At 39.7% G+C, this 19,509-nt stretch overlaps 1 protein-coding gene across 1 annotated transcript in view; it reads left to right on the top strand.

Moving 5' to 3' along the window:
• The window catches only part of mi (cyclin E-interacting protein minus), a 348,571-nt gene that overhangs the window by 16,510 nt on the left and 312,552 nt on the right, over positions 1-19,509 (top strand). Inside the window, exons 2-4 of the mRNA XM_071675810.1 lie at positions 3,811-4,081; positions 5,023-5,142; positions 11,195-11,336. Coding sequence (XP_071531911.1) covers positions 3,811-4,081; positions 5,023-5,142; positions 11,195-11,336 — 533 coding nt within the window. The remainder of the gene's footprint in view (positions 1-3,810; positions 4,082-5,022; positions 5,143-11,194; positions 11,337-19,509) is intronic.

Raw genomic sequence — 19,509 nt, 5'->3', positions numbered from 1 at the left:
TCCACTGGGTTACCATATATGCTTAACATGCAGATCGATAGCCATGCGTTTATAGTGGTGGTTGTAAGGTACTAATGATCACAACATTTTCCTGCACCTTGCTGGTGATGGAAGAGACTTTTGTAGGCTACTAATGGTATGATAAATCAGCTGGACATTTAAACAGAGACAGAAAAATTTAGCACAGTTATTGATGTGTGCTGCTATTCCCAAGGAATAGCCACTCTTTAAGGGCAAATATCACCCACATCCATCATCTTTATATCTTTTTGCATTTAGGGCCCAAGGCTGTCGTCTGTTACAGCTTTAAACATACCCATCTTTGCCCTCACAGTTGCTGACCTTTCCTTACACCCATTCAACATCCATGCCTTTATCCCTCTCCTCCATCCTCTGATTTATTTCAGCCTCCATGGTTCCATCTGCTGCCACATGCACTCTCAGATACTTTAGGTAGGCACTCCATATGCTCTTGTCTTATACCCCTGTTGCACTTTTCACTTTTATTTTCATCTTTGTCTTTGTAAGGGCAGTTGTAGGCTATGTCACCAGCTTCTAGAGCCATGTCATCTACAGACAGCACGTGATTTATCCCATATGCCACCTCCACCCAGAGCATACTGTAGACTTGTCTGTCATTCCAAAATTAAACAGCCTTGGTGACATCAGTTGTCCTTAATGTAGACCACTTTCACTGAGAACCACTTGCCCTCCTCCATTTCTTGTACATGTGCTATACCTTCCTGGGAAAACTCCCATTTTCATTAAGTATCTTTCCATTTACAGTATTCCATATGTCCATTGCATCTTCTGTAATGCATATCTGTTTTCTCCAGTTCCGTAAATGTTGCATACAGGTTACTCTTGTTCTCTGAGTATTCCTCACACACATTCTGCAAAATAGATACCTGGTCCACACGCTGTCTACTTTTCTTGAGACCAATTTGCTCTTCCCCCACTCAGCTGCTTTGTTCACATCACCACCTTTTCATTCATGATTCCCAAATACACTTTACCAGGTATAATCATGAGACATAGTAGTATGAATATTCATTATCATTGCCCTTGCCAAATTACATGGACACTATACAAATGCTTTGCCAGTTGTCAGACACCTCAGCTTATACCATACATATGTTGAACAGTCTGAAAAGCCAGTCAACAGTGCTGTCACCCTCATTCCATGGAAACATATGCAAGTTCATCCGCTAATGATCTTTCCCACATTTCATACTGAGATGTCTTTCACTACTTCCTTTATTTTAATTAGTTATTTACTTCCTGCCCCAGGAGACCCTTTATCCTTATGAGGCTCCTGCAAGACTCAGGAAGTTAGCCTTGTCTACCAGTCAGGAACACAGGTCATAGATTGTTGTGACATTGTATATGTGTCTCCGTGTAGGGAGTGCAGACCGTTAAATAGTAAGTGCTCAATGTCTTCTTTGTGATAATTGCATTGTGGACATGAAGTATCTCCAGATAATTTGAAATGGTGTCCATGGTGTTGTAGTGATGGATGATGTACAGAGCATAAATGGAAGAGTGTGACTCATGTTTGTCTAGGGAGTTTGGTTTCTGATGGGTGTATGTCAGGTGGGTTGGAGTGTAAGACTGAGCTGGGAGGTTGGTTGTTTAGTGCTTGTTGCATTATTTAAGCATGTATGGTTATGTCATTATTTTATTTGTTTGGGTTGGGGATCTGTGTTTAGAGGCTACTGAATTGTGAGGCTTTTTATTTCTGCTTGGGGGTTAGTGGTTAGTTATAGAGTGGTTTGGGTAGGAAGGTTCTAATACTGTTGCAGGAGCCACAGCCTACTTTGTATTTTCCATCCCATATGCCTTGATTGTGTCCCATTTCACAACCATGTTCCAAATGTACCATTTCAGCCTCCTTATTGATTAACATAATCAAAAGTCTTTCAAAATAATAATTTCATTGCTTTTTTACATATCTGTTTATTACATGATGGCTAGGTTCTGGATGTGTACAGATGAAGCTATTTTTTTTTTTATGCTACCTCACAAGGCAAGAAAGGTAGTTATGTATAAAAAAAAATCTGATTGTTATGATTTACACTTGGGATATAGTAGAAGGCATGTTCTCATTCTTTTCTGAAAAGTAGTTACTTGTCATGACACGTGTGAAAGACTGAAATATTGTCAATGAAATTGAAGGATTCATTAGGTAGATATATGGAAGACAATGTGAAAATCCAGGGCCCAAAGTTAGTATGTTCCCTATAACCATTAGATACACTATAACATTTATATATTATTTAATATACTTTGTCATTGTCTCCCGCGTTAGCGAGGTAGCGCGAGGAAACAGATGAAAGAATGGCCCAACCCACCCACATACCCATGTACATACATACACATCCACACACACACATATACATACCTATACATCTCAACGTATACATATATATACACACTCAGACATATACATATATACACATGTACATAATTCATACTGTCTGCCCTTATTCATTCCCATCACCACCCCGCCACACATGAAATGACAACCCTCGTATGTGTGCGAGGTAACACTAGGAAAAGACAACAAAGGCCATATTCGTTCACACTCAGTCTCTAGCTGTCATGTATAATGCACCGAAACCACAGCTCCCTTTCCATATCCAGGCCCCACAGAACTTTCCGTCGTTTACCCCAGACACTTCACATGCTCTGGTTCAATCCACTGACAGCACATCGTTCAATTCACTCTGTTCCTTGCACGCCTTTCACCCTCCTGCATGTTCAGGCCCCGATCACTCAAAATCTTTTTCACTCCATCTTTCCACCTCCAATTTGGTCTCCCACTTCTTGTTCCCTCCACCTCTGACATATATATCCTCTTTGTCAATCTTTCCTCACTCATTCTCTCCATGTGACCAAACCACTTTAAAACACCCTCTTCTGCTCTCTCAACCACACCCTTTTTATTACCACACATCTCTCTTACCCTTTCATTACTTAATCAAACCATCTCACACCACATATTGTCCTCAAGCATCTCATTTCCAACACATCCACTACAACATAAATGGAGAAATTCAAACGGATCTGTACAAGTACCTACAAAGAGTGTCAGTCCAGTTAAGACATAGTTGATGCATAGGCCAATGGGCAGTATCCTTAACATCCTGATTAAGCAAAGGAGCAAAGTGACAGCCAATCATGGACTGATCTTGTGTGTGTTTGTGTCTGTGTGAGGTGGGGGGGGGGAGAGATCTCCAAAACCGTTGTAAGTTACATAAAGTAAGATAAAGGATCAATAGAAGTCATCTATACCTGGGACTGATTGGATACAAGTTTTTTGAGTGAGATGAAGCCTGGACCATGTGTGCATGAATTATCTCAGCAATAAGCAGGCAGAGTTTCTATATACATGGGAAGGAGATTTTGCATAACAAAAGAAGGGAGGAGTGTGGTGTGAAATAAATAAAAAAGATTAGGGGTAGATGAATTTTGGTATGAAAATATCAGTGAGAGGAAGAGAATACATCCCAGTTAATACAAATGTCAGTTTGCAATGTAAAATATATATAGAATAAAAAATAAGGCAGAATGAGATTAAAAGCAACTTATGAACAGTCAGATAAAAAGTAGTCAGTAAAGAGCCTGTTCATAATGAACAGAAATAAGTTGTGGGAGTATATGTTAAATGATACAATAATCTCACCAATGCCCAAGAGCTTGTTTCATGTGCTAGTAACTTTGGTATTGTAATGCCAAAAGGGGATTGTAATTCTCTTTTATACTATGATCGATAAAGATGTGATTAACATTCTGATTAACTTATTTCAGAGAGAAAAAATCAGTTAATTAATGAAGAATTAGAGGCAGCAGTCAAGTTAATTAAACAAGAAAATGTAAAATCAACATGTTTTGGCCACCTAATACGCTTAGCTTCTGCAACTGTGCTTTCTGATGAAGGAACTGATACAGCTGGGGAGGTTGACTGTATTTTGACACTCTGGCATGATTGTTCAAAAGGAAATCCCTTACAAGAATTATATGAACACCAAGAGGACCAAGGAAAAGATGAAAATACTGTTAATCAAGAAAGTATTTTTAGGTAAATTGCTAATCTTGGCTCAGGATTTGTGTAACTTAGTGAAGTATGCAACATAAAAACAGTGTTCATGAATATAAAGTTATATTGTTATATATAAGAAATTATAACCTTGATATACAGAAAGTCAGAATAATGGCACTATGAAGTTCAGTGATGTTTTGAGCTTTAGAGCATTTTTTTTTAAAAGATTTGAAGTACTTGTTTTCAACACAGAAACTTAGATTTTTTAGGAAGTAGTCTTTGAGAGAAATGTTAAACGAGTCCATCATCTTTCTGCCATGTCTTTGACTTTTTCATTCATGGTCCTCTACTACACCTTGTTAGTTAGATAATGTTATCTCTGATGTTCAAATTGTTCTTTATCTGGTACATCAGTTTCATTCATGCCATTCTTCTTTCTCCCTTCTCTCTGTTTTACTTGATGAAAATAAATTTTCTATCCAGGGATGTTCTGTCCTGTGAGATTGAGAGATCCTCTAAGATCTTGAGGGATCAGAACCTCTAACTCCTTGCTTTCTGGTGAGGTTTAAGTCTCACCTCTCTCAAACCACCTTTATATGTTGTGGCTTGCAGTTTGGTACGGGTCCCTTCAGCCAATTTGCAACTGCCACTCTGTGGTCATCCTTGTATTTTGTTTCTGTTAAGAAAATGTCTAAAAGACCTTGGTGATGAATCTGTGTTCCCTGCAAGGAAATAGTATGGAAAGAAAAGTCTTTTTATAAGGCAGACTTCCCATTTCAGAAACCCTTCTATTATTGTCATTTCCTTGTTTATTTCTTTTTCCCAGTTTTATTTCAGCTTAGGCTTGGTCTTGATGAGGACTTAGCCTGTTACAGGAATCTTGAACATAAACTAATGCAGTCATACAATGCCTGTTATTTATTATTGGAATTGTATATCATATACCATATCTTTATAAATGGTATTATGTATTTTTTTAGGTACAATGACTTCTTTCTCATGGCTGAAGCATTGCATAAATTTGCTGATGATTTGCAAGATATTGGAAGCTATCTCATTTATATATTTTGGACTGTGGACAAGTATGCTCCAAATCCTAGGTAAGAAAGTTTTTCTTATCATATTTTGCCCAATTTTTTAAAGTTTTACAGATGATCCTACTAATATGGATATATTTTTCAAGATGTGTATGTGGGTGGGTTGGGCCATTCTTTCCTCTGTTTCCTTACACTACCTCGCTAATGCGGGAGACAGTGACTAAGTGTAATAGATAGATAAATTTAATTTTTCAAGATACAGGATCAGGGACAACATCAGATGAAGAAAGGCCATATCCACTCAAATCCATTCTCCCTATCCACAACAAGGCCCCGCAGACCTTGACATGGTTGATGCCAGTTGCTTCACATCCCCTGGTTCAGTCAATTGTCAGCACGTCAACCCTAATATGTCTCATCGTTCCAGTTCACTCTATCCCTTGCACACCTTTCACCCTCATGCATGTTCAGGCCCCTATGGCTCAAAATCTTTTTCACTCCATCCATCTATCCCCATTTTGGTCTCTGTTCTCTTTGTTCCCTCCATTTCTGACACATAAATCCCATTTGTCAACCTTTCCTCTTTTATTTTCTTCATATGTGCAGACCTTTTCATCACACCCTCATCTGCTCTCTCAGCCATACTCTTTACGACCAAACATTTTTCTTACCCTTTCATTACTTACGCAATCAAGCCACCTCACACCACATATTGTCCTCAAACATTTCTACCTTGATATTCCCTGGGTGTTGTAGAAGGCAACTAAAAGTGACGGGGGGATGGAAACCCTCCCCTTCTTGTATTGCAATTTCCAAAAGAGGAAATGGAAGAAGGAGCAAGGCAGGGAGTACTCATCCTCCTTGAAGGCTCAGACTGGGGTGGCCAAGTGTGTGTGGTTGTAACTAAGATGAGAAGAGAGGAGAGATAAGTAGTATGTTTGAGTAAAGAAACCTGAATATTTTAGCTCTAAGTGATACAAAGCGCAAGGGTAAAGGGGAAGAGTGGTTTGGAAATGTCTTGGGAGTAAAGTCAAGGGTTGGTGAGAGAAGAGCTAAGGAAGGAGTAGCACTAATCCTGAAGTAGTTGTGGGAGTGTGTGATAGAGAGTAAGGAAGTAGATTTTAGATTCATGTGGGTAAAACTGAAAGTGGATGGCAAGAAATGTGTGATTATTAGTGCTTATGCATCTGGCCATGAGAAGGATGATCAAGAGAGGCAAGTATTTTGGGAGCAGGTGAGTGAATGTGTCAGCTGTTTTGATGTACACTTTCACCAAAACCTTCATGAACCTCTGGCCCTGATGGACATGAAAATGACACTGGGGTCAATGTGTTGTCATTGGATATAACCAGGGCATATGAAGCATCTGGGGTAAACCTTGGAAAGTTCTGTGGGGCCTGGATGTGGAAAGGGAGCTGTGGTTTTGGTGTATTGCACATGACAGCTAGAGACTGAATGTGAACGAATGTGGCCTTTGTTGTCTTTTCCTCACGCTTCCTCACGCACATGCGGGGGGAGGGGTTTGTTATTTCTTGTGTGGCGGGATGGCGATGGTAATGAATAAGGGCAGATAGTATGAATTATGTATGTGTATACATATGTATGTGTCTGTGTGTGTATATATATGTATACGTTGAGATGTATAGGTATGTATATCTGCGTGTGTGGATGTGTATGTATATACATGTGTATGTGGGTGGGTTTGGCCATTCTTTTGTCTGTTTCCTTGCAGCGACAAAGTATAATAAATAAATCTATGTGTGTGTGTGTGTGTGTGAGGTGGGAAATGAACGATGTAGACCTCATTGCTCACCAGCATGAGACGAAGGGTATTCGAGTACATAGTATATTTTTATTTTTTATTATACTTTGTCGCTGTCTCCCGCGTTTGCGAGGTAGCGCAAGGAAACAGACGAAAGAAATGGCCCAACCCCCCCCCATACACATGTATATACATACGTCCACACACGCAAATATACATACCTACACAGCTTTCCATGGTTTACCCCAGACGCTTCACATGCCCTGCTTCAATCCACTGACAGCACGTCAACCCCGGTATACCACATCGCTCCAATTCACTCTATTCCTTGCCCTCCTTTCACCCTCCTGCATGTTCAGGCCCCGATCACACAAAATCTTTTTCACTCCATCTTTCCACCTCCAATTTTGTCTCCCGCTCCTCCTCGTTCCCTCCACCTCCGACACATATATCCTCTTGGTCAATCTTTCCTCACTCATTCTCTCCATGTGCCCAAACCATTTCAAAACACCCTCTTCTGCTCTCTCAACCACGCTCTTTTTATTTCCACACATCTCTCTTACCCTTAGGTTACTTACTCGATCAAACCACCTCACACCACACATTGTCCTCAAACATCTCATTTCCAGCACATCCATCCTCCTGCGCACAACTCTATCCATAGCCCACGCCTCGCAACCATACAACATTGTTGGAACCACTATTCCTTCAAACATACCCATTTTTGCTTTCCGAGATAATGTTCTAGACTTCCACACATTCTTCAAGGCTCCCAGAATTTTCGCCCCCTCCCCCACCCTATGATCTACTTCCGCTTCCATGGTTCCATCCGCTGCCAGATCCACTCCCAGATATCTAAAACACTTTACTTCCTCCAGTTTTTCTCCATTCAAACTTACCTCCCAATTGACTTGACCCTCAACCCTACTGTACCTAATTACCTTGCTCTTATTCACATTTACTCTTAACTTTCTTCTTTCACACACTTTACCAAACTCAGTCACCAGCTTTTGCAGTTTCTCACATGAATCAGCCACCAGCGCTGTATCATCAGCGAACAACAACTGACTAACTTCCCAAGCTCTCTCATCCCCAACAGACTTCATACTTGCCCCTCTTTCCAAAACTCTTGCATTTACCTCCCTAACAACCCCATCCATAAACAAATTAAACAACCATGAAGACATCACACACCCCTGCCGCAAACCTACATTCACTGAGAACCAATCACTTTCCTCTCTTCCTACACATACACATGCCTTACATCCTCGATAAAACTTTTCACTGCTTCTAACAACTTGCCTCCCACACTATATATTCTTAATACCTGCCACAGAGCATCTCTATCAACTCTATCATATGCCTTCTCCAGATCCATAAATGCTACATACAAATCCATTTGCTTTTCAAAGTATTTCTCACATACATTCTTCAAAGCATATATATACATATATATACTCATAGCATCGCTATCCCCTGCTTCATCAGGAGCTTTGGTGGATGATATCGGGTATTAGTGATATGTTATTTATATGCGAAAGTGAATCATCTGGTGGTTGATGGTATGATTGGTATGCTTCGGGTATTCAGTGTTATGAATGGAAGTGGTGACGAACTCGTGTTCTTGTGTGCCGAAAAAAGACTGGTCATTTGAAATACCTGGTTTAAAAAGATAGATGTACACAGGTATACATACATGAGTAGGAGAGATGGTGAAAGGGCTTCATTGGATTACGTGTCAATTGATAGGCATGTAAAAGAGAGACTTTTGGATGTTAATGTACTAAGAGTGGTAACACGTGGGATGTTTGATCACTAACTTGTGGAGGTGAAGGTGAAGATTTGTTGAGGTTTTTGAAATGAAATAGAGAATGTTTGGGAGGGAGTGGTGAGAGTAAGTGAGCTTGGAAAGGAGACTTGTGAGAAAGTACCTGGAGAGATTGAGTGTGGAATGGCAAAATATGAGAGTAAATGACGTGAGGGGAGTGGGTAAGGGATGGGATGTATTTAGGGAAGCAGTAATGGCATGTGCAAAAGATGCATGTTGCATGAGAAAGATGGTTGATGGGCTCATTAGAGAGGGTAGTGAGTGGTGGGATGAAGAAGTAAAGTTGTTAGTGAAAGAGAAGAGGGAGGCATGTATGAAAGAAAGCAGCAGGAGGTCAAGAGGAAAGTGCAAGGGTTGAAATAGAGGGCAAATGAGAGTTGGGGTGAGAGAGTATCATTGAACTGTAGGGAGAATAAAAAGATGGTTTGGAAGGAAGTAAATAACATGCATAAGACAAGAAGAAATGGCAACATTGGTGAAAGGGGCAAGGGAGGAAGTGATAATAGGTAGTGATGAAGTGAGGAGACGGAGTGAGTATTTTGAAGGTTTGTTGAATGCGTTTGATGATATAGTGGCAGATATAGGATGTTTTGGTCAAGGTGGTATGCAGAGTGAGAGGGTCAGGGATTATGGTTTCGTTAAGAGAGAAGTGAAGGTGAAAGCATTGCGGAAGATGAAATCTGGTGGGTGGCGGGTTCAAATGGTATTGCAGTGGAATTTTTTAAGTAAGGGGGTGATTTTGTTGTTAATTGGCTGGTAAGGATATTCAATGTATGTCTGGATCATGTTGAAGTGCCTGAGGATAGGGGGAATGCATGTATAGTACCTCTGTACAAAGGCAATAGGAGATATAAGTGAGTGTTCAAAGTACAGATTCATAAGTTTGTTGAGTATTCATGGAATTTTGTATGGGAGGGTATTGATTGAGAGGGTGAAGTTATGTACAAAGCATCAGATTGGGGAGGAGCAATGTGGTTTCAGAAGTATTAGAGGATGTGTGGATCAGGTGTTTGCTTTGAAGAATGTGTGTATGAGAAAGTCTTAGAGAAATAGATGAATTTGTATATAGCATTTATGGTTCTGGGGAATGCATATGATAGGGTTGATAGAGATGCTTTATGGAGGATCTTGAGAGTATATGGTGTGGGAGGGAAGTTGTTAGAAGTAGTGAAAAGTTTTTACCAAAGAAGTAAGGCATGTGTATAAGTAGAGAGAGGGGAGAGTGATTGGTTTCCAGTGAATGATGGTCTGCAGTAGGGGTGTGTGATGTCCCCATGGTTGTTTGATTTATTTATGGAGGTAAATGCAAGAGTTTTGGAGAGAGGGGCGAGTATGCATTCTGTTGTGGATGAGAGGGCCTGGGAAGTGTCAATTGTTGTTCACTGATGATTCAGCTCTGGTGGCTGATTTGAGTAAGAAACTACAGAAGCTGGTGACTGCCTTTGGAAATGTGTGTGAAAGGAGAAAGTTGAGAATAGATATGAATAAGAGCAAGATTATTAGGTTCAGTAGGGTTGAGGGACAAGTTTGTTGGGATGTAAGTTTGAGTGGAGAAAAATTGGTGGAAGGCAAGTGTTTTATATACCTGGAAGTGGACTTCGCACTAAATGGAATCATGGAAGCAGAATTAAGCACAAGGTTGGGTAGGGGGTGAAGGCTCTGGGAGCAATGAAGAATGTGTGGAAAAGAGAACGTTATCTCGGAGAACAAAAATGGATATGTTTGAAGGAATAGTGGTTCTAACAATATTATGTGGTTGTGCTTCATGGGCTATAGTTAGGGTTGTGTGGAGGAGCATGGATGTGTTGGAAATGAAATGTTTGAGGACAATATGTGGTATGAAGTGGTTTGATCAAGTAAGTAATGAAAGGGTAAGAGAGATGTGTGGAAATATAAAGAATGTGGTTGAGAGAACAGAAGAGGGTGTGTTGAAATGGTTTGGACATATGGAGAGAATAAGTTAGGAAGTTGACAAAGAGGATATGTGTGGCAGAGGTCGAGGGAACAAGAAGTGGGAGACCAAATTGGAGGTGGAGGAATGGCATGAAAAGGATTTTGAACAATTGGGGCCTGAACATACAGGAGGGAGAGAGGTATGTGCCAGGAATAGAGTGAATTAGAACGTGGTATAGCGGGGTCGATGTGCTATCAATGGACTGGAATAGGTCATGAGAAATGTCTGGGGTAAACCATGGTAAGGTTTGTGGGGCCTGGATGTGGCTGGGAAGCTGTGGTTTCAGTGCATTACACATGACAGCAAGAGACTGAGTGTGAACAAATGTGTCCTATTTTGTGTGTTTTCCGGCACTTCCTTGCTGAAGCAGGGGGTAGAGATGCTGTTTCCTGTGGGACGGTGTGTCTCCAGGAATGGGTGAATATGTGAATTATCACTAAATTATACACAAAAGAATGGAATATGTATGACCATTGCTGTTTTTGGATATTTTAAGTACTGGACCAGATATATATAGCATGTCATTTACAAACAGTGATTGGAGGTTTTTAATATCTCTTTTATCTTTCAGTGAGGTTCCAGAATTTTATGGAGCATTAAGAAGAATGCAACAGTGGCATTTTGGTGGTTTGTATATCACATGTAAGGACTCTGAACTTGTTCAGGAGTGGCCAGACTTTATGCCGCTCCATATTACATGTGGATCTTCAGAGGTAAGATTTGTGTGTGTGTAAATTATAAGGATAAGATGTGGAAAGGGAGCTGTGGTTTCGGTGCATTACACATGACAGCTAGATACTGAGTGTGAATGAATGTGGCCTTTGTTGTCTTTTCCTAGAGCTGCCTTGTGTGCGTGTGGGGGAAGGGGGGTGCCATTTCATGTGGCGGGGTGGCAGCAGGAATGGATGAAGGCAGCAAGTATGAATATGTAAATGTGTACATGTGTACACATATGTCTGTGTCGGTATATGCATGTATACATTGAAATATATAGGTACGTATATGTACGTGTTTAGGTGTGTATGTATATACATGTGCATGTGGGTGGTTTAGGACATTCTTTTGTCTGTTTCTTTGCGCTACCTTGCTAACGCGGGAGACAGCTGCAAAGTATGATATATGAAAAAATAAGTAGTGTTATTCTCAGGGTTTATCCTTCTCTCATGAGCCCTGATATATCCTTTAAGAGGTTTTCAGAAAAGAAGAGAGAATATTAGGGAGAATAGAGTGGTGAGAGTAAGTGAGCCTGGAAAGAATTATGTGTGGAGGTACCAGGAGAGATTGAGTGTAGAATGGCAAAAGGAGAGAGCAAATGACATGAGGTGCTACATTCAGCCTCCTCCCCTAACATTAAAGGGTGTATAATCAGCCCATAGGCCCATTAAAACGTATAACTCTAAAATAATAGCTTCTGTTAACAGAGAGATTTGGGCTAGACACAGATTCCCTTACAATCTCGCTAACATCTGACGGCTGATGGCCATAATTATACCTACTTTTTACTTCTTGTCAAGTTGGTCAAATACCAAACACAGATTAAAAATGTATAAAAATATATTCATAATAGCAAAAATAAACATGGCTTTCTCGTAACATAAATAATACCATTTATTCTAGTTAGATAGATCTCTCTCTCTCTCTCTCTATACTACTTTACTTAACATCTCATTGGCAAATTTACTGGCCACAATTATATAACATAAGGGTTTGAAATGACTGAGATGTGTACAGGTTACATTATACATTTACCAACAGCTTTGTATCACATCCTTCCTCTATTGGCCATTCCTGAGGGAGAGGCTTGACCCTGGCCTTCTTTCAATTTCTATACAAATTCTTCATATCACTTTCTCTTGTCTCTTACATATGTTTTCTCCTTTCATAATTTGTTATGATACTGAAAATATTTTCTCTTAATTTGTTTACACTAATAAACAAAATCTCTTATATTAACACACAATAATAAGACCTTCAAAACAATATAATGCACACTAGATATATCATTCCTCAAAGAAAACTGAATGATATAATGGATAACAATAACATTTATTGGTAAATAGGGGAGATAATTGTAACATCCCCCACCCAAGTGAGACAAAAGTCAGCCACTAGTTGGCTCATTGTTAACTGGTATATGAGACAATACATAAGCTATACATTATCCTTTCCTCTTATATGCTTAATAGCCAAATTATAATCTTGTAACAAGACTCCATCTTGCTAAACATTGGTTTACATTTTTCATCTTATGCAAAAATACAATGGGATTGTGATCTGTAAACACTTGGATTGGCCTACCTGCTCCTCTCAAATATACATCAAAATGATTCAGACTTAAAATCAAAGCTAATGCTTCCTTTTCAATAGTACTGTAGTTTTTCTGATAGGACAGAAACTTTTTTAAGAATAACAAATTGGAAAATCAGTATCATCTTTCTCTTGCATTAAGACTCCACCAACCCCAAAATCACTTGCTTTTTTTTTTTTTTTTCACTGTCTCCTGCGTTTGCGAGGTAGCGCAAGGAAACAGACGAAAGAAATGGCCCAACCCACCCCCATACACATGTATATACATACGTCCACACACGCAAATATACATACCTACACAGCTTTCCATGGTTTACCCCAGACGCTTCACATGCCTTGATTCAATCCACTGACAGCACGTCAACCCCGGTATACCACATCGCTCCAATTCACTCTATTCCTTGCCCTCCTTTCACCCTCCTGCATGTTCAGGCCCCGATCACACAAAATCTTTTTCACTCCATCTTTCCACCTTCAATTTGGTCTTCCTCTTCTCCTCGTTCCCTCCACCTCCGACACATATATCCTCTTGGTCAATCTTTCCTCACTCATTCTCTCCATGTGCCCAAACCATTTCAAAACACCCTCTTCTGCTCTCTCAACCACGCTCTTTTTATTTCCACACATCTCTCTTACCCTTACGTTACTTACTCGATCAAACCATCTCACACCACACATTGTCCTCAAACATCTCATTTCCAGCACATCCATCCTCCTGCGCACAACTCTATCCATAGCCCACGCCTCGCAACCATACAACATTGTTGGAACCACTATTCCTTCAAACATACCCATTTTTGCTTTCCGAGATAATGTTCTTGACTTCCACGCATTCTTCAAGGCTCCCAGAATTTTTGCCCCCTCCCCCACCCTATGATCCACTTCCGCTTCCATGGTTCCATCCGCTGCCAGATCCACTCCCAGATATCTAAAACTCTTCACTTCCTCCAGTTTTTCTCCATTCAAACTCACCTCCCAATTGACTTGACCCTCAACCCTACTGTACCTAATAACCTTGCTCTTATTCACATTTACTCTTAACTTTCTTCTTTCACACACTTTACCAAACTCAGTCACCAGCTTCTGCAGTTTCTCACATGAATCAGCCACCAGCGCTGTATCATCAGCGAACAACAACTGACTCACTTCCCAAGCTCTCTCATCCCCAACAGACTTCATACTTGCCCCTCTTTCCAAAACTCTTGCATTCACCTCCCTAACAACCCCATCCATAAACAAATTAAACAACCATGAAGACATCACACACCCCTGCCGCAAACCTATATTCACTGAGAACCAATCACTTTCCTCTCTTCCTACACGTACACATGCCTTACATCCTCGATAAAAACTTTTCACTGCTTCTAACAACTTGCCTCCCACACCATATATGCTTAATACCTTCCACAGAGCATCTCTATCAACTCTATCATATGCCTTCTCCAGATCCATAAATGCTACATACAAATCCATTTGCTTTTCTAAGTATTTCTCACATACATTCTTCAAAGCAAACACCTGATCCACACATCATCTATATGTAATTCAAATGGTCTATCATAATTTGGAGTAGAAAATATGGGTGTACATACAAGTATTTGTTTCAATTTCTAAAAGGCCTCATCACATTGGTCACTCCATACAAATTTTACTTTGACAGTAAGTTGGTTAATTTTAAAGCAGTGATTGAAAAATTCTTACAAAACCAACAATGATATCCAGCCATACCCAGAAATCTCAATAATTCTTTCTTATTTGTAGGTGCTGGAAATTTTACAATACTTTCTATCTTAGCAGTGATTGTTTTCACACATCCCTGACCCACAACATAACCTAGATATTCTACAGTCCCTCTAGCAAATTCACTCTTTACAAGGTTTGCCGTTAAATTTGCTTTGTCCAACCTATTAAACACTTCCCTCACTAAATACAAATGTTCTTCCCAAGTTTTTGAATACAGTTCTATGTCATCTATATATACAGAACAATCTTTAACATCACACAATACTTGATTTGCTAATCTTTGGAAAGTACTACCACTCTTTTTCATACCAAAGGGCATCACTTTATACTGATACAAGCCATCCATAGTTACAATACCCTTTCCCAATACCCTTTCAATAAATCTAACTTAGTTACAAATTTAGCATCTCCTATCTGATCAATACAAACTTCCACTCTTGGAATAGGATACAAGTCAGCTCTAGTTATTTTATTCACCTTTCTGAAATCAGTACAAAATCTGTAGGAAATACCATCAGGTTTAGCTTTTAACACACAAGGTGAATTCCAAGGACAATTTCTTTCAGTCAGATCATTGTCAAGCATATACTGTACTTCTTTTCTCATTATCTCCCTCATTTTAGGATTCATTCTATATGGGTGCTGCTTGATAGGTGTTGCATCATCAATTTTGACGTCATGCAGTAATACATCAGTTCTCCTAGGAACATCAAAAAACAAACACTTAAACTCATTCATTATTTGTATGATCTCATCTCTTTTCTCAGTTTCTAAATGATCAAGCTTCTTTTCAAATTATCTAATCTGAATTTTTTAACAATTGGTCTTCACATCTCTCCAACTTTGCATTCTCACTTCCATCCACATCCTCTCCATCATCAAACACATGCACAAGGCACATTTGTAACCTCATCATCCTTTGTAGAATTTCTATCATAATAAGGTTTTATCATGTTTATGTAACACAGTTGGCTTGGCTTGCATCTTTCCGGAGTATTCACAATGTAGCTCAAATCATCCACTCTTTTCTCAATAACCCAGGGACCATAAAACCTTGCTCCCAGAGGATTTCCTGTCTGAGGCAATAATGCTAACACTCGGTCACCTGCTTTGAACTTTCTGCCTCTAGATTTTTTGTCATACCATATCTTCTTGACACCCTTTCAAATTTTCTGCAGCAATCTCTCTAGCTCTACACAATCTGCATTTGAAATCTGATTTTTTTTTTTTTTTTTTTTTTTTTTTTACTTTGTCGCTGTCTCCCGCGTTTGCGAGGTAGCGCAAGGAAACAGACGAAAGAAATGGCCCAACCCCCCCCATACACATGTATATACATACGTCCACACACACAACTTTCCATGGTTTACCCCAGACGCTTCACATGCCTTGATTCAATCCACTGACAGCACGTCAACCCCGGTATACCACATCACTCCAATTCACTCTATTCCTTGCCCTCCTTTCACCCTCCTGCATGTTCAGGCCCCGATCACACAAAATCTTTTTCACTCCATCTTTCCACCTCCAATTTGGTCTCCCTCTTCTCCTCGTTCCCTCCACCTCCGACACATATATCCTCTTGGTCAATCTTTCCTCACTCATTCTCTCCATGTGCCCAAACCACTTCAAAACACCCTCTTCTGCTCTCTCAACCACGCTCTTTTTATTTCCACACATCTCTCTTACCCTTACGTTACTCACTCGATCAAACCACCTCACACCACACATTGTCCTCAAACATCTCATTTCCAGCACATCCATCCTCCTGCGCACAACTCTATCCATAGCCCACGCCTCGCAACCATACAACATTGTTGGAACCACTATTCCTTCAAACATACCCATTTTTGCTTTCCGAGATAATGTTCTCGACTTCCACACATTCTTCAAGGCCCCCAGAATTTTCGCCCCCTCCCCCACCCTATGATCCACTTCCGCTTCCATGGTTCCATCCGCTGCCAGATCCACTCCCAGATATCTAAAACACTTCACTTCCTCCAGTTTTTCTCCATTCAAACTCACCTCCCAATTGACTTGAAATCTGATACATACTTCAATAATCCAGTAAAATCACTCTTCCCTAACCTTGTCTCTCTCAACATACTCAATGGACCTCATATTTCATGTCCATACACTAACTCAAATGGACTAAAACCTGTAGATTTGTGTACTGAATCTCTAATGGCAAACAATGCTAAAAGCAGACCCTCATCCCAGTTTACTGACAATTCCTCACAATACATTCTCAAAGTATTTTTCAAAGTCTGATGGAATTTCTCCACAACTCCTTGGCTCTGTGGGTGATAAGCACCTGACATCTTATGTGTTATATGTAACCCCTTTAATCTTTTCTTGAACATGCCTGAAGTTGTTTGGTATACCCACCCAGGAGAAATATTTGACTAACTCTCTTACAATATTTCTAGAATGTATGCTATGTAATGGTGCTGCTTCTGGAAATCTGGTAGATGCACACATTATTGTTAATTGATACTGATTTCCTTTATGTCTTTTAGGTAGAGGATCTACACAATCAATTACAATTTTGCTAAAAGGTTTACAAAAATCAGGAAATGGCTGCAATGGTGCTGGCTGTATAGTCTGGTTGGGTTTACCTACTCTCTGACATAATTCACAAGTCTTACAATACTGGGACACATCTTTCTCCATATTTGGCCTATAAAAATGAGTTAATATTCTATCATTTGTCTTCCTAACTCCCAAATGTCCAGACAAACAAGAACTATGAGACAGCAATTACATATACCCTATAATTCTTTGGAACTACAATTTACTTTTTGGCCTCCCAGTAATCAGATGCTAGAACATAAGCAGGCCTCCATTTTCTCATTAACACACCATTTTGTACATAAAATCCAACTGACACATCACTCATTCCCATTTCTAGCAGCTTCACTCAAACATTCTTTCAAACCCTCATCACCCTTCTGTAACTTTGTCAAGTCCCTTGTCCACAACAAAATCTGGAAATACATCAATTTTTAATTCCTTAGTGCTCTTCTCATTTCCAATGTCTTCTGAATTATTTCTAGTTGAATATGATCCATTGAATAATTCACCTAGATCATAATCAACTTCTCTTTAACATTGACCTGGTCACAACACAAGCTGGATAAACAATTTCACTACACTATACATTACTGTCAGTCTGATTCTCTACAGTTTTATCTGTCATTTGGTTCACCTTTACAGTAGTATTTACATCAAATGGATTACTGCTCATAATAGGCTCTGGGACTAATTTGTCAGTCGAATCATTCCCTAGTAGTATATGTACTCCAGGCATAGGAATTTTCTCATATCCCAGCCTTTACATGGCCACTCACAAATCTACTCTCAAGATTTATATAATGCAATGGGATATGTTTGCTTAACCAAAACCCTTTTACATTTATTTTTTCCCCAGAGTAAGACTCCTTCGTCCACTCTAATATATCTTTCAGAATTATACTCTGACTTGCCCGAGTATCTCTCAATATCAAAATTTTCTTCTCAGGACTACCTTTAAATCCATCCTTTTCTTCAGTAATATAAGGCTCATAAATTGCACATTTTGGTTAACTCACATTATACTCATTACTTCTTACCTCACTAATATCATGTTTTTGTTCCCAAGCAACATTTAATCTTATTGTCTTTGGTTATTTTTGACACTGATATTTACCATGACCAAATCCCAAACATTTCATTGGTGGTCTCTCCTGTCTGCTAACATTAGGGTTATGACTAAACTAAGGTCTTGAGTACCTGTATTGTGTATGTCTTTGGAATCTATTTCCTACATTGTTTTGTGGCTCATAGTTATGTGAACCTTCCACAAAATAATGTTGACTAGGCTGTTGAACATTTGAATAATGAGGATATCTATAAGGTTTGTCAGGAGTTCTGGGAGTATGTGATAGAGTGTAAGAAAGTAAATTCTAGACTGATATTGGTAAAATTGAAAGTTGAAGGAGAGAGATGGGTGATTATTGGTGCATATGCACCTGGGCATGAGAAGAAAGATCATGAGAGGCAAGTGTTTTGGGAGCAGCTGAATGAGTGTGTTAGTGGTTTTGATGCACAAGACTGGGTTATAGTGATGGGTGATTTGAATGCAAAGGTGAGTAATATGGCAGTTGAGGGAATGATTGGTATACATGGGGTGTGCAGTGTTGTAAATGGAAATGGTGAAGAGCTTGTAGATTTATGTGCTGAAAAAGGACTGGTGATTGGGAATACCTGGTTTAAAAAGCGAGATATAAATGAGTATATGTATGTAAGTAGGAGAGATGGCCAGAGAGTGTTATTGGATTATGTGTTAATTGATAGGTGCGCGAAAGAGAGACTCTTGGATGTTAATGTGTTGAGAGGTGCAACTGGAGGGATGTCTGATCATTATCTTGTGGAGGCGAAGGTGAAGATTTGTATGGGTTTTCAGAAAAGAAGAGAGAATGTTGGGGTGAAGAGAGTGTTGAGAGTAAGTGAGCTTGGGAAAGAGACTTGTGTGAGGAAGTACCAGGAGAGACTGAGTGCAGAATGGAAAAAGGTGAGAACAAAGGATGTAATGGGAGTGGAGGAGGAATGGGATGTATTTAGGGAAGCAGTCATGACTTGCACAAAAGATGCTTGTGGCATGAGAAGCGTGGGAGGTGAGTTGATGAGAAAGGGTAGTGAGTGATGGGATGAAGAAGTAAGATTGTTAGTGAAAGAGAAGAGAGAGGCATTTGGACGATTTTTGCAGGGAAATAATGCAAATGAGTGGGAGATGTATAAAAGAAAGAGGCAGGAGGTCAAGAGAAAGGTGCAAGAGGTGAAAAAGAGGGCAAATGAGAG

The sequence above is a fragment of the Panulirus ornatus genome, chromosome 21, assembly GCF_036320965.1.
Source record: "Panulirus ornatus isolate Po-2019 chromosome 21, ASM3632096v1, whole genome shotgun sequence".
NCBI lineage: Eukaryota > Metazoa > Arthropoda > Malacostraca > Decapoda > Palinuridae > Panulirus > Panulirus ornatus.
This window is presented reverse-complemented; position numbering and strand designations above follow the sequence as displayed.